At 31.9% G+C, this 26,465-nt stretch overlaps 2 protein-coding genes across 4 annotated transcripts in view; both read right to left on the bottom strand.

Annotated features, from left to right (window-relative positions):
- Positions 1 to 26,465, bottom strand: part of LOC143191474 (uncharacterized) — a 125,514-nt gene that overhangs the window by 30,367 nt on the left and 68,682 nt on the right. For 2 of the 3 annotated variants that reach the window (XM_076396617.1, XM_076396619.1), the window contains one exon: positions 21,158 to 21,683. The exons of the other annotated variant lie outside the window; for it this stretch is intronic. In XM_076396617.1, the coding sequence (XP_076252732.1) occupies positions 21,261 to 21,683 (423 nt within the window). In that variant the 3' untranslated portion in view covers positions 21,158 to 21,260. Of the gene's footprint in view, positions 1 to 21,157; positions 21,684 to 26,465 lie in introns of those variants that run through there. 3 annotated transcript variants of the gene reach the window in all.
- On the bottom strand, positions 1,996 to 10,830 carry LOC143192025 (uncharacterized). Its single transcript, XM_076397482.1, has 6 exons — positions 10,698 to 10,830; positions 10,573 to 10,619; positions 7,370 to 7,568; positions 6,050 to 6,067; positions 5,557 to 5,708; positions 1,996 to 2,374 (listed from the first exon to the last, which is right to left on the bottom strand). The coding sequence occupies exons 1-6, from the start codon at positions 10,828 to 10,830 to the stop codon at positions 2,090 to 2,092; spliced, it is 834 nt and encodes a 277-aa protein (XP_076253597.1). The 3' UTR covers positions 1,996 to 2,089.

The raw sequence follows: 26,465 nt of genomic DNA, 5'->3' as shown, positions 1-26,465 counted from the left end.
AGTGTGCAATTAATATAGATCAATATGGTTCCTTACAGCATGTAAATTAAACAAATATTTTCGGAGATATTACAAATTTAAAATTTGCGTTTAAAAATGTGTAATGTAATAAAAATTGTACGAATTTAGATATTCCAAAGATAGCAGGAAATCTTCATAGTAAGTATAGGGGAAGAAGAATTGTTTTACTCCAAATTTAATGCGTGCAGGCCAAGGGCAGTAATGAATGAACCAAAAATACTGGATCGATTTTAATCATGTTTTCATTGAGTGACATAGGCATATATATTTTATGCCCGTGCAAAGTCGGAGCGGGCCGCTATATTTTTATATACAACGTTCATATTTTTTCTGTAGTGTATTTAATTTAGTATCAGCATTGCACCCGTGCGAAGCCGGGACGGGTCGCTAGTTTCCATTAAAATAAAATAATTTTAAAATTTAAAATCTTTTAAATTAAAAAGTAAATTATTATTAAAATTTATTTTATTATTAATAAATAATTTGTTATTTTATTATTTAAAAAATATATATTAAAAGCTATTAAATGTTTTTATTTTAAACTCTACACATCTCATATCTGACATATTCGGCAGAATTCTAAGGAGATCATAAGACAGAGACAGTCTCTCAAGAAAAAAAGAGAGGTTGACAAGTTGGATTGACAATCATTGACAAAATTGACAGTTTCGGTTAAAAAAATCGCACATCAAGCTGTAAGAGGAAGTTTGAAGATATAATGAAGATCCCTCAAGCTCAAGCTCAAAGTCTCCTTGTTCTAAATAATTTAATTTTTTATATAAAACACAGAAATTGGTATATAAATAATAAAAATCATAAGATCGCCAAAGATAAACTGGCAATGTTCACAAATAATTTAACTACAAATCTAAGCTGTCCAAACGGGACAAGGAACATATAGAGCTGATACGGTCCTGGTTGTGCGAAAAAAAACGGCGCCTTTATATCTGACTGTGAGATCTGATGATTGAACTATTTACATTATAAGGGTTTAACAATCTTCCCCTGACATTTCATTTATAATTGCCCAAATTACTACTTCCCTAACAAGATTAAGATTATCTTTATTAAAAGAGAAATTTGAAAATAACACTGTTACTGTTTATATTAAAATATATAGACGCCACTGGTTTATTATTTTTAATAGAGAACTCAAACCTACTTCATTTTGGATATAAATATATTATAATTATTAATTAATTATAATATTTAATATTTTAGAGACAACAACAAAAATAGAAGCTTGTTACACATAGTATGGCGGGGTTTAAAATAACTTATTAAAAACATTATAATTTCAACGATCCAAACATTGTTCTTCCTTAGTTTAACACAAAACCTCATAAGTGTTTATAATGTAAAATTTCCTCTATATTATGAAATACGAGCAAATCGGTCATATTTCCGTCGGTGTCGGGCCATCTAAGAAATCATCAGGTTTACTTGAAATAAAACATTTTAACTAAGTTTGTTTGTTTCCTTCCCTATACCAGTCAATACCTCATACTTTCCTTCAATCACTGCAACTGCTACAGTTTGGTGTGATATTTGGAATGGCAACATTATTGTTCACTATAGACATACGCTAACTAAACCTTTTGGAAACAATTTGGAATTTTAGAATGTACAATGTACGATGTCATTCAAACAATAGATGCAAATAAAGAAAACATCTATTGCGTTAATAATGAAATAAATCGGCAATAAGTCTCTTAGATAAAGCAATAATGATTTTAATACGACTGCAAATTTAAATAACATTAGCTATAAAAAAAACATGGCCTATAAACACATTGATAAATTAGGCTTTAACAACTTACGTTTACTGAAAATAGTTATACATTACTGAAAATACAATACATTTATATATCTGGTTGTATATAATCATTTTATTTACAAATTTACTAATTTGTTTGATATTTTTAAATGTTTAAAATTGGTCATTGGTTATGGGACGCAACAAAAAAGCAGAAGTACAAAATTTAAGAATATTTTATTCCCTAAGATCATCACATATTTACAACAATAAAAAGAGCTTTAACAGTTTGATTGATTTCTCATTTTGGTTTTAATGATGTCCCTTGACGTAGAGAGGTGGAGATGGTTTGTGGAAGACGTAACGTTCGAAACCGTGGTCTGGGATGGCGGGTCCTGGCAAACCGAGTGCTGGTGGTGGTGGTCCGAAGACATGGCTGACGACGGCGCCGGTGTGAATGATAGGGGTTTCGAGACCGCCAGCTGGTCCGGGGGAACCACCTCCGTATCCGCCACCTCCACCACCACCGCCGTGTCCTCCGCCGATGTAACCGCTTTCAACTGAAGCGAACACGGCCACAATGGCGACAAGGGTAACCTAAAACATTAATTATTATTTTTAATGTTATTATTCAATTGATTTATAACATAGTACTAACAATATTGTTCACTTTATCAACACCCTCTTGTGATAACAACGTTAAATAATACATTAATGTCATATTTATATAATATCCAAATGTTGATATGTTTATATTATTAAATAATTTTTCATATCTACGAAGAACTCTGAAATGTTGTCAATCATACCAAATATTGTTTTCAGAGACTAGTTCTGTCTAAATCAGAATCTCATATATTAATTATACGTAATGAAGAATTTCTTAGAGATCAAAAAAGCAGTCAATTTTCTTTTTGCACAAATATACTTTTCATTTTATTTTAATTATTCTATTATACCGCTGTATACATAGTCTAGTCTCAAATTGTATTAATTGATCATCATCATCAATATGGAAATAAGTTTTTTTTGTCAGAAGCTGAAGGTTTCGTTCGTGTTAATGTAAAGAAAACTATAAAAACAAAGAAAACTAGATTTGAAATTTGATGATCATTATCTTGACTAATTTTTCTGTATTTTCTTTTTGTTTAACGATTTAGATCAATTATTATGTGGGTTATATGATTAATTTTTAGGATTAATTATTACTCTTCTATATCGATACCATTATTAAAATCACTCAAGAGAGTCTGACAATTATGATCAACAAATTATGATCAACACATGTGAAACAAAATTAATTATTAAAAAAAGAATTTGTTATACGAAAAACTCTGACACATTTATAAGTAGATATATTTTTAGACTTTTAATTTTACTTTAGATTTATATTTCATTCTTGTATGAACAGTAAAAATTAAAAATAAACTAGACTATTCAAAGAAACCTTTTAGGAATCTAATTAATATAGAAACCAACATAGACAATTAAATAAAGGAGCCTTTAATACAAAACACTAGGTATGAAAATCTTAGTCAAAGTGTTCTTGAATTATACCTTAATATCTGCTAATCTAACATTAATTATCAACAGAATCTCTCTGAAAATTGTATTAATCTTTGAAAACTTTTCGTTAATCTGTGGCTTTTGTCTTATTATACAGATGGGGTGCAAAGTAAAGAATACCAGGTCTGCTAGCTTTGATGAGGGCTTATATATTTTTGTTTAATAGCTTAAATTCAAGTATATCTGAAATCACAGCTAGGAACTTTTTCCTTATTTCCTGCTAGAATAGTAATATCGAAATATTCAAAAACACATTAAACAAAATCAATACTTAATAAAAAGTTTAAAACTAAAAAAACTTAAAAACAAAAACAGTCGGTGAGGGATACCTTCATTATTCTTCATCTTATTGTTTTGATAAATGCCCATCATAAATTTAAGGATTAGTGTGAACTTTTAAGTAATTCTTAGGCAAATTTAACTAAATCGAAAAAGAACAAAGAATCTAGAATAGAGGAAACTACATCTGTAAGGTTAGATTAACCTTCTTTTAGTTTATATCTTCTTATATGATAATTTAAAGTTAGTTATAACCAAAATCATCGTTGAAAATTATTTAATTGTTTGCTTATGTTATATTATAAAGATACTGATAAACTAATAAAGTCAGATTTTAAAAATGAATTAAGACACAGTCTAAACTAACGAATATTATTTCTGCTATATTTGGTCTGATAATATATGATATCTGAATTTTATTTGCTTGTTTCCTACTATAATAATAATATAAAAATATGAAGGCACATTAAACAAATTTAATAATCAATAAAAAGCTTAAAATAAGAAAACGAATCTAAGAGATAGTGTTTGAGAGATTTCTTCAATCATATATCTTTATTTGATAATTGAAATTTACTTATTAATTAAGTCATTAGTGTGAGGTTTTAGTTATGTATTATTTTTGTTATATCAATATGAAAAAATTATTCAAAGTAATTTAAATAAAATTAATAAACAAGAGTCTAGAATAGAGGAAAAGAAAACCTAGTAAGCTGTTACATCAGTAAATCCTGATTAAAAATAATCTAAAGTAAATAAAATTAGGTCTACTATATATAGACAGGGATCATATCTCTTAATTATCATTAGGTTAATTATTATTATAGCAAAAATCAGGATATTTTAATGAGTAATACATCTGAAAGCACAGGTAGGAACTCTTATGCCCTAATATATAAAAACTTTCAAAGAGTTTAAAAAGTTACAAAAAGACAAATCTAAAACAACATTGGTGAAAGATATATTTAATAACAGCTATTTCTTTGATAATTTAATGTCAATCATCATCAAGCTATTAGTGTCAGCTTAATAACTTCTTGTTTTTGTTATATTGATACTATCCAATTATTCATGACAATTTTTTTTATTAGAGCATATTTCATATTTGATAATTTAAAGAATTTAAAAATAATTTAAAGTTTATTATAGACAAAATCAACGCAGAAACTCTTGTTTTATTTCTGGCTTATATTTTGTTATATAGATAGGTGCTAAATTAATAACGCTAACACAATGAATCATGTATCCTAAAGCACAGATAGGAACTCTCCTAAGGATATGGTTCCCTATTCCCTACTATAACAAGAATAAAACAAATCAAATCTAAGCTATCTTTGATAAAAAATGTCTTAATATAATAATAATAGTTCAGATAATTGAATTATCACATAATGTCAATCACAGTGTAAGCTTTTAGTTACTTACTTCTTATATATTTCATATTGATATCATCAAATTATTCAAGACAAATGGCAGGTTTGATCACGGATATCTTGGAATATATCATGTTTTCTTTTAATATCAAATCAATCTATTTAATTTTTTCATTTTCAATTCATTAAATTTCATTCATTTATTAAATTATTTAAATATATTATGCAACATTAATAACTATTAAAGAGTCTAGAATACACAAAACTATGTCTAACTAACTTTTCTTCAGAAAATTCTTCTTGTTTTATTATTTAGAGTCTATTATAAACTAAATTATAACTGGATATCTTAAGTCACAGGCAGAGGTAAGAAGTTAATATTTAAGAACTTATGATAAAGAAAACCAAGTCCGACATATCAGGCCAGAGTTTTCTTGGAATCTGTTTGCTCGTTTAGCGATTTAGAGTCAGCTGCGAACTGAACCACCGCTGGGGAACATTTAATTATCGCACCGCATGAAACAGACCATGAAACTATCTATTAAATTAATCGCTACTTACCAAAACTTTCATGTTGTTGTCGTGCACCAAAACTGCAGTATCGTTCTGAACTGTAGTCGACACTGCATATCCCGGCAAGCTTATATAGTAAAGTTGAACCTGGTGGTGGAGATATACCGTCAAATTTTTTCCTTCATCGTCCCAGTGCCGTTCTGCACGTTAAACAATTTAGTTGGAGCAAATATGCGACAAATGGGTTGATGGAGGATCGCCGGGCTGGCGTAGCGTAAGCGTCGGTGTAATGCGGATTGCATAATCGACGACCGAATGTGCGTCGCTGCGTCCAGACTTTTAAATCAGCGAAGGCGGCGTCGATATTTCTGGTTTCATCGGTCGATTTGTTTTTCTTATATCGCAGATCTAGGTTCGATCACTGCCTTTTTCTTTTATAGAAACGCGTTGATGTTATTTGTCTTTGTTAATATCAAGGATTTTTAACTACTGTGTTGTCAAGAAAAACGTTTTTTTTTCTAATAACAGGAAGCTTACTTACTGAACATAAAGAATGTTACTGTGTATATTTTTTAAAATAATTACATCTTAATATGCTTAGTACGACCATAATTTACAAATCAATTTATTACTACGATCCTGCTGCATTAATACACAAGAAAGGCGAGTACGGGATTAATACATCAGTAAGTATTTCCCAAATTAAAATAAAACTAAACTACAAGTTAAGTTGAAATTACACTTATATATTAAAAAGTTCGTGTTGCTTCAATCTTCTGATTTCCTGGGTATTGTCCACTAGCTGTGCTGCTTCCATGTTGCTGTGACTTAGTATCTTTATTTTATGTTTTACTAGCGACCCGCCCCGGCTTCGCACGGGTGCAATGCTGATACGAATTTAAATACACTACAGAAAAAATATGAACGTTGTATATAAAAACATAGCGGCCCGCTCTGACTTTGCACGGGCATAAAATATATATGCCTATGTCACTCAATGAAAACATGATTAAAATCGATCCTGTATTTTTGGTTCATTCATTACTGCCCTTGGCCTGCACGCATTAAATTTGGAGTAAAACAATTCCTCTTCCCCTATACTTACTATGAAGATTTCCTGCTATCTTTGGAATATCTAAATTCATACAATTTTTATTACATTACACATTTTTAAACGCAAATTTTAAATTTGTAATATCTCCGAAAATATTTGTTTAATTTACATGCTGTAAGGAACCATATTGATCTATATTAATTGCACACTGTATTTAAGGTACTTAATTCGATAAGGATTAATGCCGTATTGCTTAAAATAGCTTCGTAAATAAGCCATTTTCTCACGTAAAAAGTAAACAATAAAAATGGTTAATGTGGGTTATCCCTAAAAGATAAACATATACCATCGCGGACTTTTTTGTAGACCTTTTTATGGTGTACAATACTGTAGTACATTAATTTGATCTAACTCGTAGGGTTAGGCAGCGTTTTTGCTAATTGCTAAATAAGCCTAAAAAAATAGGTTAATTTACGACATCACGTTAAAAACCTCTAAAATTAGCAATGTTGCCTTAGTATATTATGCATGTATTATACATATAAACTTCCTCTTGAATCACTCTATCTATTGAAAAAAACCGCATCAAAATCCGTTGCGTAGTTTTAAAGATTTAAGCGCACATAGGGATATAGGGACAGAAAAGGCGACTTTGTTTTATACTATGTAGTGAAGGTAGAATCCTGAATCACTTCCTATATCCATTTTATTTCAGGGTCATCGTGCTGTTCTTCGTTGATTACACAGCGATAAAGTTTGGTAATTAATTGTAGAATATTAGCCTCAACGCAAAATAAACATGGACACATTTGAAGCTATTAAGCTGTATTTTCCAATCTCTAGTCCATTGGTAGATCTCCTTGACAGCCACCAGTACTTTTTCTACAACTTTGGACAGAGATACGTATTTTGTCATGATAACTGTATCATCGGCAAATGCTGTTTCTTTTGTTGTTGAGATATTAGCAGTATTGGATACAGATAGGAGTGGTCTAAAGACACTACCCTGTGGAAGTTCAGCCGAAATAGGTTTAAATGTTGAGAATACTTCTTCATGTTAGACCTTAAATTTTCTTTCGAAGGGATATTATACCAACAGTCGACAATAATTCCGTGATAACAATTTCCTCATTTTTTAGTTTAATTTGAAATGCAGTACCCGGTCAAAAGCTTGTGAGACGTCCAGGAATATTGCAGGGCAGTATTTCTTTCATTCGAATGCAATTCGAAATCCATACTGGATATCTGGTATTTCTATAAATGATTTATTACGTTTTAGCACCTGTTTCTCAAATAATTTTAATAGCGCAGGTAGCAGTGAAATAGGCCTGTAAAATCCATCTCTTTCCGCCAGTTTATCAGGTCTTTTTAGTGTGATTATTCGAGCAACCTTAAGATATTCCGGAACATGCGACAGTCTCTCATTGAATATATATCTCAACGCTAATATGGTTTTTCGTGACAGCTCTTTCAATAACCCACGTGAAATACCATCAATTCCTAGGGGTTTTTTAGGATTGAGGTTGTTAATTTCTGTGGCAACTTCCGTTGGAGAAATCAGATTTAAAACTACATCAGGCTGATGAACAATATTTATATCCACTAAGTAAGTTAAATATTCTACCAATAACTTAGCTTTTTCATCGTTCATCGAACCCATTCATTTCTATCATTTTTAATAGGCGGTACTCTAATTATTGATCTTTTCAATCCTCGAGTTGCTTTTCATTTCGGGCTTAATTTACTTAGATAATTTTCCGATTATGTTATGATAAACTTTTTATTAATATAGACAATCTTCTAAATATATTTCCACAAAAAAATATAATGGGCGGAGATAGGATGTTTCTTTATTATATATTTTATTAGCTAGGCTTAGTACAAACTTAATTTGTACTTGGATCGATCACAAGCAATATATATATATATATATATATATATATATATATATATATATATATATATATATATATATATATATGGAACAGGTAGTGGAAACACAAAGAAGACTGATCATAGGAGAATTAAGAACTTGGAGACTAGAAGCTGACTGTATTTCTGTTCACGTAAACAATCAGTTGTGGATGTTGTGGGGATTAAAAGGATGAACTATTTTCTGTACGGGTGGTTTGAGGCATATATTAAGACATATGTAATGCGTATAGTTCAGTAATTGTTCACGTTTTAACAGCACTTTCTTAAGTTGTTTGAAGATCGCAGACAACAGTATGTTAAGCCTATAATGCTTTGTTGAGTTCATTTTGTAAGCATTGAAAATACTACTATTTTTGTATAGACGCGGTTTGTCTGGTTAGTATTTTATGACGTGATCTGATATAGTCTCGTAATATACATTGTGTTTTCAAGTTCAAGGTTATATTGTAAATATGAGAAAAAGGCGATAGACAAAAAACACGAAATAAAAAGATACATTATTTTTAAGAAATATCCCTTAAAATCAATTCACTTTATTCATATATTTTCAGTTATATGACAATGACCCTTACCATACTTGCACCTGCTAGATCATTAATAAAACAATACTGAAGAAAACACAAATTTAGAACATTTTATAAGAATAACAAAAAAATTTAAGGTAAATACTCATCAGCCAGTGTTAACTCATTATATATAGATATATATCAGATTTCGAAAGAGATAGATGCGCAATTATAGTGAAAACCTGAATGCTACACTTGAAATAGCTTTGACCTGTCCTACTAAACAGGTTTACATTTTCAATATGATTTGCATCGGTTTAGATGCCTTGACCTTGTTATCTCATTTGAAATAAATTTACTGTAAATTTCAAATTTAAATATATCTGTTTCTACAATTAACACACATTTTAATTATAAATTGTATTATTTGGCCATCATATTTTACTAACCACTCTAAACAATATTTTTGTACATCTAACTGTCTGCTTGAGTACAACGAATCTGAAGAGTGCGAGGAGTATATCCATGCACTTGTTACAAATATATTAATCAAGCACAATACTTCGAGCTTTTCTCTACATATAGTATTCTCCTCATTCGAAATTTGATCAAACAAAATATATAGACATAGACACAACATTGGATATTGGGGTATATGAGCTTTAAGTGTGCCTAGATCAGCATTACACCGCATTTTGCAGAAATTATTTTAGCTGCGCCCCTATAAAATTTAAATAATGCAACAACTCAAGTCCCAGAATGCCTGTTCAAGGATTGTCTTCATAAATTTAATTACAACCATCAAATAAGCAGGTATCTTGCGCTGAAATCGATCCACTAAATACAGACTTTCTTTTGAGGCACGTTGTATTACGATAAATCAAAAGACTTGGTTTCTTTCTCTACCCATACCGACCAAGAGTGTAATACCAACCCATAGCCAACTAATCATACCAAAATTATCTAAAGCTTCAACCTTCGACAACTGGTCAAAAATCTTTCAACAAATTTCGGATATATCATGGTGCAGTAACAATACTCCTTCGTGCTTGTTTTGGAAGAGCACTAAGGACTATTGAGTTTTGCATACAACACCTAAAATTAAAATAAAATAATAGTTGTGTATGTAAATGTTGCATGTACAACTAGGTTGTTAGTTTTACATGTGTTGAAGTTGACAAAATAACAAGACGTAATGCTCTCAGAATGACAATATTGTAAATAAAATATACCAGACTAGAACGACATTTAATGGCTCTCGTAAATCTTTATTCACTTACTTTCAACACACTACATAAATATCAAATACTCGGCCAACTTCATGGCTCTACACAAAAAGAGACCGAAGTAACCCTACACGTATTTAATTTTAAACTACTTCTATTCATCGAGCTTTAATCCCAAACAATGTTTGAGATTTGAGACAGAGAAAGTAAGAAGGCGCTAAATATGACAAATTAGAATGACTATTGAAATAATTCAACGGATTTAGTTCACTATATAATATTCGCCAGTACATTTTTTGAGACTGTGTAATTTTCTTTGAACCAATTAATTTCTTATTTTTACCTTAAGAGTTTTTAACACCAGCTGATCCAAATAGTTATAATCTTGGCCTAAAAGAACAAAAAAGTTAGGAGACATTAAATTTAAAAATTTATTGTATGAAAATCCAGCTCAAACTGTGACAGAACTTTCATATAGCTTAGCAGTTAATGTATCAACTACTTCCGGAGGTTCACATGTGATGGAAAATATACAAAAGGGCGGAGAATAGTTACTAAACGAAGTTGTTGAAAATGCCTTCGTTTTTACATAAGATTTCATTGTTTTTCAGACCACCCAGTGTATAAAGCCACCTGTTAGGATCAATGCCCGTTCAATGGTCCTGTTCAATGATCAATGGGTTGCCCGGTGTACAGTTTCAAGATTCTGAAGGAGTGCTATCAATCCAAGATTGTTCTTTTGACACAGATAAAAGTGTGAAATAACAAAAAATATAGCAGGTGTACCGGGTAATTTCCAGTTTTTCTCGGAAAGAGTACATCATTTTGAAGGAAATAGAAAAATATAGTTATTCAAAGTATGGGTCGTTTGACTATATACTTTTGTCCATCTTTCAGAAATGTTTCGATATCATTCCAAAAAAACTGTCCATTGAGCAAAACAATTAATCGAGCCATTTTCTAACTTCTTCGGAATTGACGACGTGGTACTTTGCAAGCGCGTGTCCCATTGATGCGAAAAGATGATAATCGGACGAAACAAAGCCCGGAGAGTACGGCGGATGCGATAATATTTCCCGTCCAGGTGCTTCCAATGCTTCTTTCGCCGGTTTTGTTTTATGAGACGACGCGTTATCCTGCTGTAAAATCACATTACTGTGTCTTCGGGCTTATTCTGGGTGTTTTGAAGCCTGTTTAACACACATCAATTGTGGCTTTCAACGAATTTTATCTTTTGATTGGATAGGAAAAGTAATGGATTCCCCAAATACGATTATATATCACACTTTCATCACTTTCCATCCACATGGAAAAATGCATTCATCGCAGTTATCCTCATAAAAGGAGCTAAGTCATCACCTTCTGACTACACACCTATCAGCCTACTAAGTTCTGTTTCCAAGCTTGCTGAAAGAGCAATTCTTTATGCTCTTAATGATTTTACGAAGACAAACGAACCTTCCAAATGACCAGTGCGGTTTCTGTGCGAAACACTCAGCCGTCCATCAGGCCCATCGGCTGGCCGCAAAAATCAACTGTGCTTTTAACCGGCGTGAAAGACGAGCGGTCTTCTTGGAACTAACCGAAGCCTTTGACAAGGTTTGGCACGAAGGCTTAGTGGCGAAATGCATCCAATTAGGTCTACCCGATGACCTAACAGCTCTTATCAAATCATTTCTGTCAGGACGATCGTTCCAGGTGGAGATTAAGGATATTTTCTCTAGCCGGAAAACTATCGACGCTGGAGTTCCACAAGGCTCTCCCCTGGCTTCCTAGGAGACCACAAGTTGAGGCAGCTTTATACGTAGACAACACTGCTTACTTTTCTTTTCTTTTCTCAAGGCATCGTTAATTTGCTGTTCCCGCTCATCAACTGAACCAACAGGCTTCCTCTCTCAATAAAATCTCTCCTGTACAAGATGCAGGTTCGATCAGTCGTTCTATACGGCTCCAGTGTCTATATAAAATACATCTCACCTAATCAGGTGGAAAATCTTCAAATCTTTCAAGACGAAATTCTCAAAAACATAATCAATGCCATCTGGTTCGTCAAAAATAATCAAATTCACACAAGAGAAACAAACGTCCCCCAAGTTCACGATTCTATATCCGAGTTCTACTCTGTGATATTTCTCCACTTTTCGTCTCTCGGACAAGAGATGTATTACCGAGCTGGCCGATATTTTAGACCAATAACTCATTCAGCTCTTCGTGGCCTTATTCTATCACAGTCGGCACTAATTCCAAATTGCCTCGACCTTCTCCGGCAAACGATTAACTCATGTACCGCAAGCTGCGTGGTGTGATAACGACGCCACGTCCTTACCTGGCCCTTTTGCCTCTTAACGGTGTTACCGGTTACGAGCACCCTCCTCACTAACAATAAGAAGTATCAGTTAGGATCATTGGATCAGCTGATAGTGTGGGGTTTAGTGGGTAGCCCAGAGGCAGTCTCCACATAACCAGTCCAACTCGCTTATTCTTGCGGGTCTTCCCTACCAGGTATTCATAACAGGATGCCCTCCCCGGTTTCAGGCCAAAAAAGGGTTCCCTATATACACGTATTCAGGCTCGAAACTTAACATTTTCAAAGAGCTATCAATCAATGACGGTGTTACTGTGGCAAAATATAACATGTATAGCTTTGAAGCTTGATGCCAGTAGAATAAAATAACATGTGCCAAATCATAAAAAGACATAACTAAGCTAAAGATAATGACTTTCCGGTATACCTGGTGATTCGTACTAATTTGTCTCAATAGAGACATAAAGACAAAATTCATCATAATACCTACAAACACCCTATATATTGTGAATACAACTTTCAGTCAAAACATTAGCAGATTCAAATAAAACTCAACTTGTAACAAATTAATTTCAACTTTTAATCATCGCTATTACCTTGTAGTTTTCGTATTATGCATAAAAGATGTAAAGATTAAACTCGACATCGATAAATAAAAAAAATAAACGAAGAAACGACACGCAACTGAGAGTGAAACCAAAAAAAAACGTCTAAAAAAAAGATTTCTACGCAACACAATCGCAACGTTCTTTTGTTAACGACCATTGCACCATAACGGTTTAATTTAAATACGTAAATATTCCAACGCTTAATAATTAGTGCAATTTAAGACTGCCTCATATTTAAATGAACCAAAAAGAACAATCGCTATCGTTATTAGTCATAGAAATCTTAATATCAAGTACTTGTTAAGGCCTAGCTTGAAAATACAGGTTCATGATTATGTAACATCTCGTAAAGTTCGTTAAAAAACTCGGAACTTTACGTACTGTAAATTATATTATATTACAAACAATAATTATTTGTAGAAACTCTTCGAAAAGGTCCCTTAATGAATATAGAAAACGAATTAAGTACTGCTGTAAATCGTTTTACTGTATATCGATGATTAAATAAAAGCAAACAGTATTTGTTGGCTAACGCTTGTGGCTCGTATAACATAATCGATACATAGAAATACAATTTTGTCTGTGGTTATAGATTAAACAGCCAATTATTCGCACTTTGTAAGATTTCCTCTTAAATGTTACTGAGATTTTAAAGCATTAAACTATATCGATAGAAATAGAATGGAATGTAGTAAACCTTCTTTCGATATTATTATGATTTCCTGATTATATGTTGTAAATTTCCATCATTGGCAATGGGAAGGAAATAGATACTAAATTGAAATAATAGTCTCGTAAAGAAAACGTAAAAGTTAAGATTTTTCGGTTATTAATTGCTATACTAAGATTACCTTAATAAAGAGCTTTATTTAAGACACCTATCTAAACAGTTGAAGACTCTATATAAACGAACTAATGAATTAATATATATGCAATAACAAACAACAACAACGTGGCTTCTCTCTGGACTTACGCTTATTTATATCTGACAATTACATAACTAGAAAGTCTCTAGAAACTAGTAACATTTTGTTATTGTACTTAAAACAGATTCCTTCTTTTAAATAAAGAAGAAATATTTACTTTAACACTTTCCATTGTTAAGTACACTAATCGAACAACGAAAAAGAATTCAATCCTACAGCAACCCTACTTCACCACACAAAACGCTGGAACGAGTCTTCTGAAATGGTTTGGTCTTGATGTCTGCCACCTGCTGCTCCGTCGAGGCATGTCGAATTCTGCTCTTAGTTGTTCCTAACTGTAGGCCAGATCTGGTCTAGTCCCAAGCAGATACATTAATGCTCCGACTGCTTCTCTTTTCGGAAACTTCTGCTTTGTATTGTATCTTGTTTCCTTGATGGCAAAGAATATAATCATTCAAAGACTGAAGTTTTTTAATGTTGACCGATATCTTAGCCTGGCTTAGTCTTAGTCTCTCTTCTTGAAGCTCTGAAACCACTTCATAAAAGTCTTCCTTTGAACTGTTTTCCTCACAATCTTGTGACTCATCATTAACTATTTCCTCTTCTGCTTTCACTTCTTGAAATGGTAGTTTAACATGTCCATTACAACGCCCAGGTTTCTCTTCAAATTATACATCTCTAAACAAAATAACGCTTTGATCCTTTTCAATCGAATTTCTAAACCGTTCATCACCATCAGATCCTTTTACGAGTTTTCTATCTATTTTTCTTCGCTTTTGACTCGGAATATGGGCATAACATATTGAACCAACGATCCTAAAATGTTTGGTTCGCGGCTTCTTTCCATTCCACAATTCATAAGGACTAGCACCATCTACACATGATTTTCCCGTTTTATTCAGAATATATACCGCGGTGTTAACTAACTCATAATCATAATCCTGCTGGGTAAGTCACTTATGGATTTGAATATTTCAAGGTCCTGACCATTTCCACTACAGTTCTATTGTCTCGCTCACAAACTTCATTCTGCTCAGGAGTATAGGTGGTGCCATCAACCTTTGTGTAATTCCATTTTTACGTAAAATAGATCTAACCTCTCCATTGTCAAACTCCTTGCCATTATCACTCAGTATCTTATTTACTGAATGTCCCAATGTCTTTATGTGTATTAGAAAGTCCTTGAGCGCTTCAATTGCCTCTGACCTTTGTGCTATAAAATAACAATACCTAAATTTTTTATAATTATCCTTAAACAAAACAAAGTAACGCTTCTTTCCAAATGATTCATCAAAAGGTCCACACATATCTGTTGATATTAGTTCACCTGGAATATCTCCTGACATATCTCTTGTACAAAATAGTAGACAGTGTGCCTTTCTATATGTACATGGTTCCTTCATTGTTCATGGTTGACTTCATTACAAAAATCCTTCTTAAGCTTTGCTTTCACATGACGTTTATCTTGATGACCCCATCTCTCTTGATACAACTGTCATGGCTGCTTTGTACAGAGTGCCATTTACTGCACGAAAACCACATAACACAATTGACCATGAATCTACTATATTTTTTTCGGTCATGAGCAGCTAGAACAGAAAACAAATTTTTGGAAATATTCGGTACATACCAGACATCCTTAAATGTAATTTCCTCACATTTATCATTAACTGTTAATGAGGACCGAATTGCTCCTTTTTCAAAAGCTTTTAAAAATTATTTCCCGGAATTTTTAATGCTTTGTGGTTGACGGTTGTTTGTTTGTTATCACGTGTTTTACAGCCCCGTTGTCAATCCACCAATTGTTTTCGTCTACTTCTGCAGAAAAAATCTCACCGCATCACGTTAACGTACTGTGTTTGTTTCCACTGTCTTGTCCTTTTCCTTCCTCAGTGTTGCATCCTTAGACGGTCGCCCATCATTGTATAATTCAATGGCCTAGTAGATTGCAATAGTTACATGTATTTTTGCTCTTAAACTTATTTCTAATTCTATTACCCTAATTGACTTTACTTAATTTTACCACTAAAACTTCCTGTTCAACTTTTGCATCACTGACTTTTGTAGAACTCCTTTCAAACATGTAAAGTTGTTCTTCTAGCTCTTCGAATGTCCTCATATCATTCCTAGTCAACAACACCCAACATAATTTCATTTTCGCTTTTGGCTTCAAGTTCGTCAATTTTGCAATGTGTCTTGCGATATCTTCTCCTTGGATCCAACCAAATGCAAAAAAGTCGGTACATATCTTAATAACTAATTCTTGGACAATGCTTCGAAATTTTCCTTCAATGCCTCCCACACTTCATAAGCCGTCTCTTTGTCCATAATTTTTTGATATACAGCATCTGTTACTGCACTTGTAATCATAGAATTCGCATATATTTAGAAGGCAATATTTAGAAGAAATATTTACTTTAACAGTAGATTTTGAAATGCAGTCCTCAATACCAAGCCTGACGAGTAGTTTCTGAAAAGTAGTATCCCAGAAGACAGTGGGTCTTAAACAGACTGGTTAGTGATGTATGACTATACGTTACGTAACATATAGGATTTAAAAACAAACGTAATAAAAGTACATTACGTCACCATGCACTAGACTGATTTCTTAGAAAATAAACACTCAATCTCAAAGAATCTATCTCAAAAAAATGAAGTGAATAAACGAATGACAGTTCGACAGTTTGTTGTAACTGTTTTTTATGAGAGAGTTTCAATCCCAGTTTCAGCCCTTTACATCATTCTGTTCCTGAGACTGGGGTGACACCTCTTGAGCCTCGCGTGTTTTTATTTACTGTTATTGCTTGAGCGGAAATAACAACGGAGTTTGCTGTGTGAGTTGTTCATCCAGATGTGCTTCTGCAAAGTTAATCTACGAGCCAAGTAAAGGCCCAAGTATTTTGAACGTTCTTCTTATGGGATGATTTCATTATATAAATTTACCAACGGTAAGTTAAAATCTAACGGAGGTTGGTAAATTTAAATTTGAAAAATAGTTTAAAATAAATCAGGTAAAGAGTAATATTTACTAAAATTAACAACGCATATTAGTTTAGTGCTTGAAGCAAAAGTGGTGGAGCCGGCATCGAACAGCCATATATTGTTTAGTAAGACTTATTTAGGGTTTTTAACGAATACATTCCACCTACTCAATCTCTATTTAAACTTTCTGAAGCTTTCTTCCTATAAGCTATCCGATCAGCTTTTTTTAAGTCCTGAAAACTATTAATTAAAAATACATGGGACAACAATCATTAAATTTTACATTGCATAAATGTAAAAAACATACTTCCTTTGAGCTCCAAAATACACTACTTGTGTACACCGTATTCGCATGACCTTGCCCCGTTCGACTATCAACTTTTCGTATCAATGGGACACACGCTGCCGAGCCTTAACTTCTAAGTGAGAAAATGGGTCGGTGAATGATTCTGCTCAAAGTCTAAACAGTATTTATGGGATGGCAAATTGTCTGAAAGATGACTTTCCGGTACACCAAGTAATTAACAACGTTTTTTATCAAGCTACTCAAAAATGTCCGGAATTTGATGTAAATTATTTTTATTTAATTTTAAACTTTAGAGCAATACGGGGAAATTAATAACTGACCATTAATAATACTTCTAAAAAATCATGATATATGTATTTTGTAATAAACCTTTACATTTAAAAAAATAAATAAAATAAGATATACAAATACAATTAGATATAACACAAAAAGGTAACAATACAATCACAATAGTAATAATACAAAAAACAACGCAATAACAATATAATAAAAGAAACTAAAACAAATATAAGTAAAACATATTGTATTATTATACTAACAGAATTTCATACATAACACCAAAAACCTTATACAGACAAGCAAAAAATAACCATATCGTTTATTAAACATTACAAAGCTAAACACACGTTGAAAAGCCGTTAAAAACAAACCGCATGTCGTTCAAACACAGAGTCAGAGGCGTTACCTATATTACAAAATATCCTTTTAACATCGACGAAACCGCCTAATCACGTACTAGCAAAAAGGAACCCAGAAAAAACGTACCTTTTCTTTTAATTTTTTTCGCTGCTTTATTACCAAATAATTAAATTATTATTATACGGTATCCACAGCCACATGTATTGGTCAATATCGAAAAAGTATAAACGGTATTGGGTCACACTGTCCGGCAATGAGTCACGACTTATTAAGAAAACGTTTTTTTTTTCCTTTTTATTAAATTATATATTTAAATTGTAGCATATTGAGAAATGCTTTGGTACATTCTAACAGGGAAAGTTGTGAAAGACTGAACAGTACCATTCGACCGACAGTCGGCGTTTCGTTCACCTTTATTTACTTCTTCAGGGTTTGGCTTCATTTAATATTTACGATTTTAATGATTAATTACGTTAATTTATCAACTCAAATTTGCCATATTCTTGTGATTTTCAACAGATTATTTTAAGAATTATCTTCTTTAATTGTGTTTAACGAATTTGTTTATTTAAAATTTTTATTCCCTTTTTCAAATTTTATTTTAATTGTCTTTTTATATTTTAAAGTGTCCTTATACCAGCGAAGGTTTATTTGAACTGGACCTATACAGTTTAACGTGGGCTCGGAACAACGGTCCTCGGCATTAAGCCTACCGACTGCCGAGTGACCAACTTGGAAATCATCCCAGAAAACATCCGGTCTTACCCAGCCTACTTACTGGCGTCACTGAGATAATGTACATTGTCGGATTTTACACTTTTACCTAGCACAATCACAAATATTAAACAATTACAAACACAAACTCACGACCATGCCTCAGCAGGATTCGACCCCGCGACTATCGCAACATTAGGTGGACTGTCCTGTCGCCTTTACCACTGCGCCAACCAAGCCGTCCTATTTTAATTATGTTTCAAGAATTATTATGTAATGTTGAGTTAATATTTCTTCTTCTTGCTATTTATACGCTTGTTGTTATTTTTGGTTTTACCAACAAATCAGTTAATGTCATTAATTCGATATAAATTATGTTTTTATTGCAATAAAAGAATATATTACACAGTCTTTTTAACTATTTTTCAGAAGTAGTATTAAATAATTTTCAATGACTTCTGATTAATAAACCAATAATATATTAGGTATGGTATTTAAGGTTTATTTAAAAGGAAATTCCGATTATAATCAAAAAATGGGCTTTGATAAATAAAATTAATTATGATAGCTCTGGTTAACATCTAAGTATCAACAATAAGTAGAGCGTCATAAAGTTACCAGAACAATATCCAAAAAATCCGACGTGGTACATTGCCATTAGATTTATTACCGTATGGCATATATGTGCAAGCCGGTCATATTGATATTCAGGAAATTCTTTTATGAAATGCATCTTAATTACCTTTTTACGTTTCTTGTCTGCTATATAATGTGTACTTTTTTTCCATGGAATTATTCATTATAATTATTATTTATTATTAACGTATTAACATTAAATTATTATTATTTTAATTAAAAATTTACATTAAAAAATTATTATTTGCATCTTATAAAATCGTTCAATTATTGGAATAGAGTTTTACTAAGTACCAACTGTGTATTTTTTAAGAAAGTGTGTTGTTCAACTTATCATTACATTACATCAGTAACTCTTAAATTCAATATTTTCAACATTTCTCTACATATTGAAAACAATAGTTTTTCATGTAGTATTATCAAATTATTCTACTGAACATCTGTATGTGTATCTGTACACACCTGTACAGATCTTAATCGTGGAACGCTCAAAATGGCATTTTTGAAATTCATTTCTTTTGTTGTTTGATTTAAAAAATCAACTGACGAAGCCCACCAAGTGCAAGTTCAATGATTTATTATTTCAAAAATGACCAGCAATAGCGAATAGCAGATGTAAAGATCTGCCGCACCCGGAACTTATATCTGAATCAGTTTATCAAATTCGATTTGTGATGGTACTGATCAATCCTATTAACATTAGCTATAATAATAAGAGGTTACAAACCGTATACATCTTTCATTATTTTATTGGATAGGGTATAATCTAATATATCAACATAGTTTTCAATATTCTGTTCAACATAGCGATAGATAAGTTACAAATACTTTTGTATTGTTACTTTTACAGCAATCCTGTTTTCTATCAATATTTCAACTTCTTTAAAATTCTGTGTTAATTTACCACAAACAAGCTGCCAACTTTCGTCGTACTATAGGTTGAAATGAGGAATAATAAGAAGTAAGGACTTAGTAAATATTGCGAGTGAAGTAATCCATAACACTTTAGTTTTTTTGATGTAATGTAAATTTAGATCATGAGTTAGACATTGACAATGTTATTTTCTCAAAGCTCTGAAAATATGTTAAGAATAAATATAAAGATCTCAAGCAAAATTAAAAGCACTTTTGAAAACGTAAACAGATACATCAATTTAAGTATTTCACGGGCATTGTTAAGAAAACCTATGAAGAGAAAAATGGTCTGGTATAAACCTTAATATATATACATATATATATATATATATATATATATATATATATATACATATATATATATATATATGTATATATATATATATATATATATATATATATATATATATATATATATATTAAGGTTTAGTATCTAATTTCAAACATCATATAGTGAAATTGGACATCTGTCCACAACTTTCAGATATTTATCTCTCTTGTTCTTTTATTTGAAGAAATCTAAAATTCTTTCAGTAATTTCTATTCACATAGTAGTAAGTGAACCTACTGCAAATATTATATCATCATTGAAAAAACTGAATTCAATTAATGGAGTAGATTCCTAGCTGAAACCCTATTATACCTACTAAAAGTTATGCTCTAGTTTTACAGCATAGAGCAGGATATTTTTCGCGACAAAATTTAGTGGCAAAAAATAAATCACTAATAGAGAATTGGAAGAAGATGATGAAAATGAATACAGTGTCTAGAAGACTAAGCAAACAGTAATTTCATTCCAATTACGGACACTACATTGTTGAAAAAATTGTAACTTGCTTAGTTAGACACTACATTTCTTAGTTGGTACCTAAAATAAGACTCAACTTGATTTTTATTTATAACATATATTTCCTAAGATCATCACATATTTACACATAATAGTAATAGAAAAGTTAGAAACGATGCAATTAAGTTAAAATACTGTGAATTCTCTCATGTTTACCAACCGTGGGCGTAAGCTGGATACGCTGGAGCAGCAATAATACTCTTGGTGAAAATAGGTGCGGGGGCAATGATGGGCTTGGTGATAATGGGCGCGGTATAGATCGGCGCCTTGGCGATCAATGGGGCGGCGATGAATGGCTTGGCGATGATGGGGGCCGGAACGATGGCCTTCGAGATAATTGGAGCCGGAGCGATCACTGGCTTGGTAATGAAAGGTGCTGGTGGAGCCTCGAACACCTTGGTGATTATTGGAGGGGTGTGGATGATGGGGGTTTCGTAGCTCTTGGCGGCGAGTACGGGAGCGGCGTGGACCACTGCGGGACCATGCTCGTACTCGAAGAGACCCCTCTTTTGTTTACTAGGCTCTGGCTCGCTGTCAGCGGCGGCAGCGAGGGCCAATAAAGCAAAAACAACGATCTAATAAACAAAAAATTTGTTATAATATGTCCTAAAGTATCGACAGATCAGTCAGCGAGCTGATCATTGTAAGCTTTAAAAAATAATTTAGGCTATTAAAATACTCCTCAGTAAACCTTCTTTGTTATTGATTATACAGCCTACAATATATAAACATATTATACAACACGTCATGTGGAAAGGCAAGAAATGTTTTCGAGCTTAGAAACGCCACCACTAGAGGCGCTGATATCATATAGGCCACCTTGGGAAAATGTTTTGTCAGGCGTGATTGGTTAGTTTGTTGGTTATAATAAACTAACCAATAGGAAATAATTTTTTCAATTATTTTTGGAACAAAAGCATGTGAATGATTCGCTTAAATTGTGCGAACGCAATCATTTTTATGTTTGTTATTTTAAGCCATCTTGGACGCCATAAAATAGAAGGAAATCTTCATTTTACGTTCTGCATATATTCTGTGTTACATTAATTGTTGCCAAAATACTAATTAGTATAATTAATCAAAGATTGAAGATAAAAATTGAAAAAATGTTGTGTACCTAGATGTAGATCTTTTACAGAAAAAGAAATCCTATTCAAAATAATAGTCCCGCTCATTTCCAAAAATTGGTTGATCAAGTAAATAATATTAAATTATCTGTATCATCATCATCATCATGTGTGACATGTCTTAGGATAAATGCCTATCTAATATTGTTTAAATTTGTGACGTTAAAACGACGCAATGTTGCCGCATCAACTCTGAGTTTTAGTTCAGTTGGGCTTTGATATACAACAAAATTCTAATCTAAATAAAATAATCGAACAAAAATGTTATAATTTATTTTAACATTACAGTACATCTAAAAACTACAGATAATTATACAGCGACAATAGTTTATAGGTTAGAGTTCTAACCTCTTAACACTATTTCTTTCAAGAATTTTGCATACCTCTGACAACTGGACGACTATGACAATGTCACTCGTTTACGTGTTCGCACTAATCAGACAGCATTTTGTCCCTTTTTAAGTAGAATGAAATGAGAAATAAATTATTGTCTGATTCTGAACGAATTTACAAATTGCGGCAAGTAATATATTAAACATCTTAATGACGTATGTACAAAATAACTTTGAATAGACTATATTATTTACTTAGTAAATGTATATATTGTTTTTTAAAGAAAGTCAACCAACTTCTCTATCATGACATAAGTGAGAGTGGTGAAAATATTAACTTAAGCAGTCTACCCAGATGTCGGAAAGATGTGATGTCATGTAAATAATTAGAAAATATTTGTTACAGTGCCATCAATTAAAAATGTAATTACTACTTTAAGGGGATTTATTTTATTAAATAAATCTATTTTAACTAAGATTATTTCATGAATTAATTTTTTTCATAATTATTTTCAAAATAAAATTAAAATAATTGTCCTCATAAGCAATTATCGTACTGAGTTCATAACATTTTTTTATTTATATTTATTTATATACTTATAATACTTTATTATTATTATATTTGTTCATATATTTTATATTTTCTTATATACATTTTCTATGGGAGATTCGCTTCCCTGTAGTGAACTTAACGTTTTAAATGCTCCAGACATTAGTTCGGAAATGATGAGTTCTTCACCAGAAATGAAAGTGATCTTACAGAAAAAGTGTCTCCATATACAGTTTCCAATAAAAGTAATAATAGTGTTAGAATTAATTGAATCCTGAAAAATAAGTACTACGCGTTTGTAAAACCATCAGAGAGAAATTAGATCCACATATTGAAAGGATTAAGTAAAAATTAATTGGTTACAATTAAAAAACTTGGAAATTAAGTTATTGGAATATGTTAGAATCCTCTCTATGAATCTGAAACAGTAAAGTACAACATTCTGTGTAGATACTGAGTAAAATATCGATATAAATTTACATACACAAATCGAAAATATCACTGAAAAAATAGACAATGGGCCAGCGAAAATGCAAAGTGACCGAAAACAAATTATACTACAATAAAGGATATTGCAAAGTTAGAATAGAGTTGGAGAAATTGGAGAATCTGGAACTAAAATGTATCGATAAATACATCTGAGTATTAGTTTCATGAGAGATGGAGAGACCAACAAAAAAACCAACAGAAAAAAAAACAAAAAGGAAGTTCTACGCCATCATCTGCATGCGCTAGATATCTTTCAAACATAAAATCTCAAAGAGCCTTTAATATGTAAATGAATCTTTAATAGTATCACCATATTTATGATGTTAATTACAATAGCCTTTTACAGAAAATCCGGAACAATTCTCAATTTTTATACTTCATTAAAAAGTATTATTAACAACATAACAAAATACTACAATTATGCTCCACAAGATAATCATAAACCGTATATTTTACTTTTTCACTCTTGGTAAATATTTCACCAACTCTTAATTTTGAAAGTAGGAAGATGTTAGGATCTTGAATGAATTTGTTTCGTCTAACAAGCAATAATAAAACAATATTTTACTTTCTGTAGCGACATCTATAGGCCTAACTGTATAAAACTAAAAATTTTCACCCATAGATTGCCAACGCCTATCGGCATTTAACCAGAAAGAAAATTACCAATCTATTTACCGAACAGTTCCAACTAACACCACAGAGGACGCTGCTGTACAAGAAATTCAGAAATAAAAGCTCTACAAAAATCACATTATCGACTATAAATAACATATAACTAGAACCTAAACGAAAATTACAAAAGATAATTTTAATGGGATAATTTTAATTTAATAGGATTTCATTAGGATCAATACTAAAAAAATCGAATTTATTATTGAAGAAACTGATTTTAATCGATTATTATCGGATATATAAATGTTGGTAATTGCAAGTGGGAATGTCACTTTTTAGCGAGTTACGTAAAAGTGATAGCCAAAGGTTGAAACTTATTTAAATCTGATTACTTAAAGGTACGTAGGTATTCATTCTAACGGCCTAAAAGCAAATTAACCTGTTTATATACTGCTTAACAAAATATTGCATAGTTCTTGTGCTTACCACCGCTCAGCTTTAACACTAAGATTTGTTTGACAATTATTAGGCATGCTAAAAATATACAGTTATTACAATAACGGTATATTTTTAGCATTCATTCATTCTGATCACTTTTTTACTTGGAAAAGTCATGTGTGGCCGAGCATTCGCATGCAAGAGGATAACTTTGCATCTGTTACTCCCTATTGCTGCAATTTTTGCAACAATAAACCTTTCTCTTCATCCAGTTAACGTCAGTGGATATCTTCAGTAAGAATTTGATTCAGTTTTAGCTTGTAATATGCTACACCTTGCCGGTCCCACCATAAGCATAATAAGACGTCAACGAAGACGAATGAATGAAAACTCCACTTCAGTGCCCATGTGATTGATTCTTCTGGATTAATCCATGACCTCTTGCAGTTGGAATTGTTGTAGTAAATCGACTTTTCAGCAGCAGTCGAAACAAAATTATATTTTTGCCTGACAAATAATGAAGCACCGATGTTGAAATAGTTCAAAATTAAATTTCGTATCAATATACGTGATAATTTCCATTTTCTCTCCTTTTGGATCTTTCTCATAGTATGTAAACATCTAGGAATAGTTAATTAATCAACTGCTGAGCTTCCGAAAGTTCTTTGAGAGTATAAGCTGGCTTTCAGTTCAATAAGTCTTATAATTCATTGTTTTCGACCTTTTATGGTATCCCACGCAGTTCTTTGCTATTGAACTCCAAATAGCCATTTTTGAAACGATGAAACCAAAACCGAATATTGTCATTTGCACACAAGTCTCTAAAAGTGTTTGATAGATTTCGGCAGTAGATTTCTTTAACAACAAAAATAATGAATGTTAAAAATACACTTTAGACCATTACATTATTAGCGGGTGGATACAATGAATAACTAATATTTTGCGTAGGAAAATGTTAAAGCCATTGAATCTATCAGTTAGTTTAGGTTGCTTATCAGTGATTTATGTTGATAATTGGCTTGTTCGCTAATAGAAAAACTCATGATCAAAATACATACAAGCGCCTAATACTTTATTGATCTTTTATTTTACTTCACTAAAGTAGATTTATTGAAGTAAAATTTTCTATCGGTTATCTATTTTACGCATATAAAAGTACATTTAATTTAATTAGCACTTTTAAATCTGTTATTTTAAGTATCTAACGTAGTTATATAAATAGCCATATTGTAAAAATGTTAGAATATATCAGTTTTATGTGTTTCATGAAATATACCAACACAGACAACATCAGACAGAGGAGTACAGACGTTGATTTGGCCGAAAACCTTTCCGGCCTGAGGCACAGATGGCGCTACTAGGATTAAATCCATATATTCTTTAACTAGCTCTAACCCTCAAAAGATGCGTGTATAAATTTGACACCTGTCGGATCATTAGTTTGTGAATTATAGCATTTTGTGTGAAACAACTCTTGTTATTGTGAAAAAAATGGATAAAAAGGAATTTCGCGTGTTGATAAAATATTGCTCTTTGAAGGGAAAAGATACAGCTAAAGCAAAAACTTAGCTTGATGCTGAGTTTCCGGACACTGTCCCAAGAAAATCATCAAGGATTGATACTTGATTGAAGATTGATTGATTGATACTTTAGTTTAGTTTAGTTAAGTTTAGACGTGATGAAATGAGCATAGAAGATGATGAACGCAGGGGACGCCCAAAAGAGTTTGTTACCGACGAAAAGATTTTAAAAATCCATAAAATGATTTTGAATGGCCGTAAATTGAAATTGAATGAAATAGCAGAC

Source organism: Rhynchophorus ferrugineus, unplaced genomic scaffold (assembly GCF_030347505.1).
Source record: "Rhynchophorus ferrugineus isolate W39M unplaced genomic scaffold, kcgeb_rfMv2 rfM2, whole genome shotgun sequence".
In the NCBI taxonomy this organism is placed as follows: Eukaryota; Metazoa; Arthropoda; class Insecta; order Coleoptera; family Curculionidae; genus Rhynchophorus; species Rhynchophorus ferrugineus.
This window is presented reverse-complemented; position numbering and strand designations above follow the sequence as displayed.

Coding starts and splice junctions, on each gene's coding strand:
- LOC143192025 (XM_076397482.1), bottom strand. CDS start 10,830: ATGAAATCTTATGTAAAAACGAAGGCATTTTCAACAACTTCGTTTAGT. Junction 10,620..10,697: donor AACTGCTAAGCTATATGAAA/GTTCTGTCACAG, acceptor TTGTTCTTTTAG/GCCAAGATTATAACTATTTG. Junction 2,375..5,556: donor ACAACAACATGAAAGTTTTG/GTAAGTAGCGAT, acceptor TTAATGTTTTAG/GTTACCCTTGTCGCCATTGT.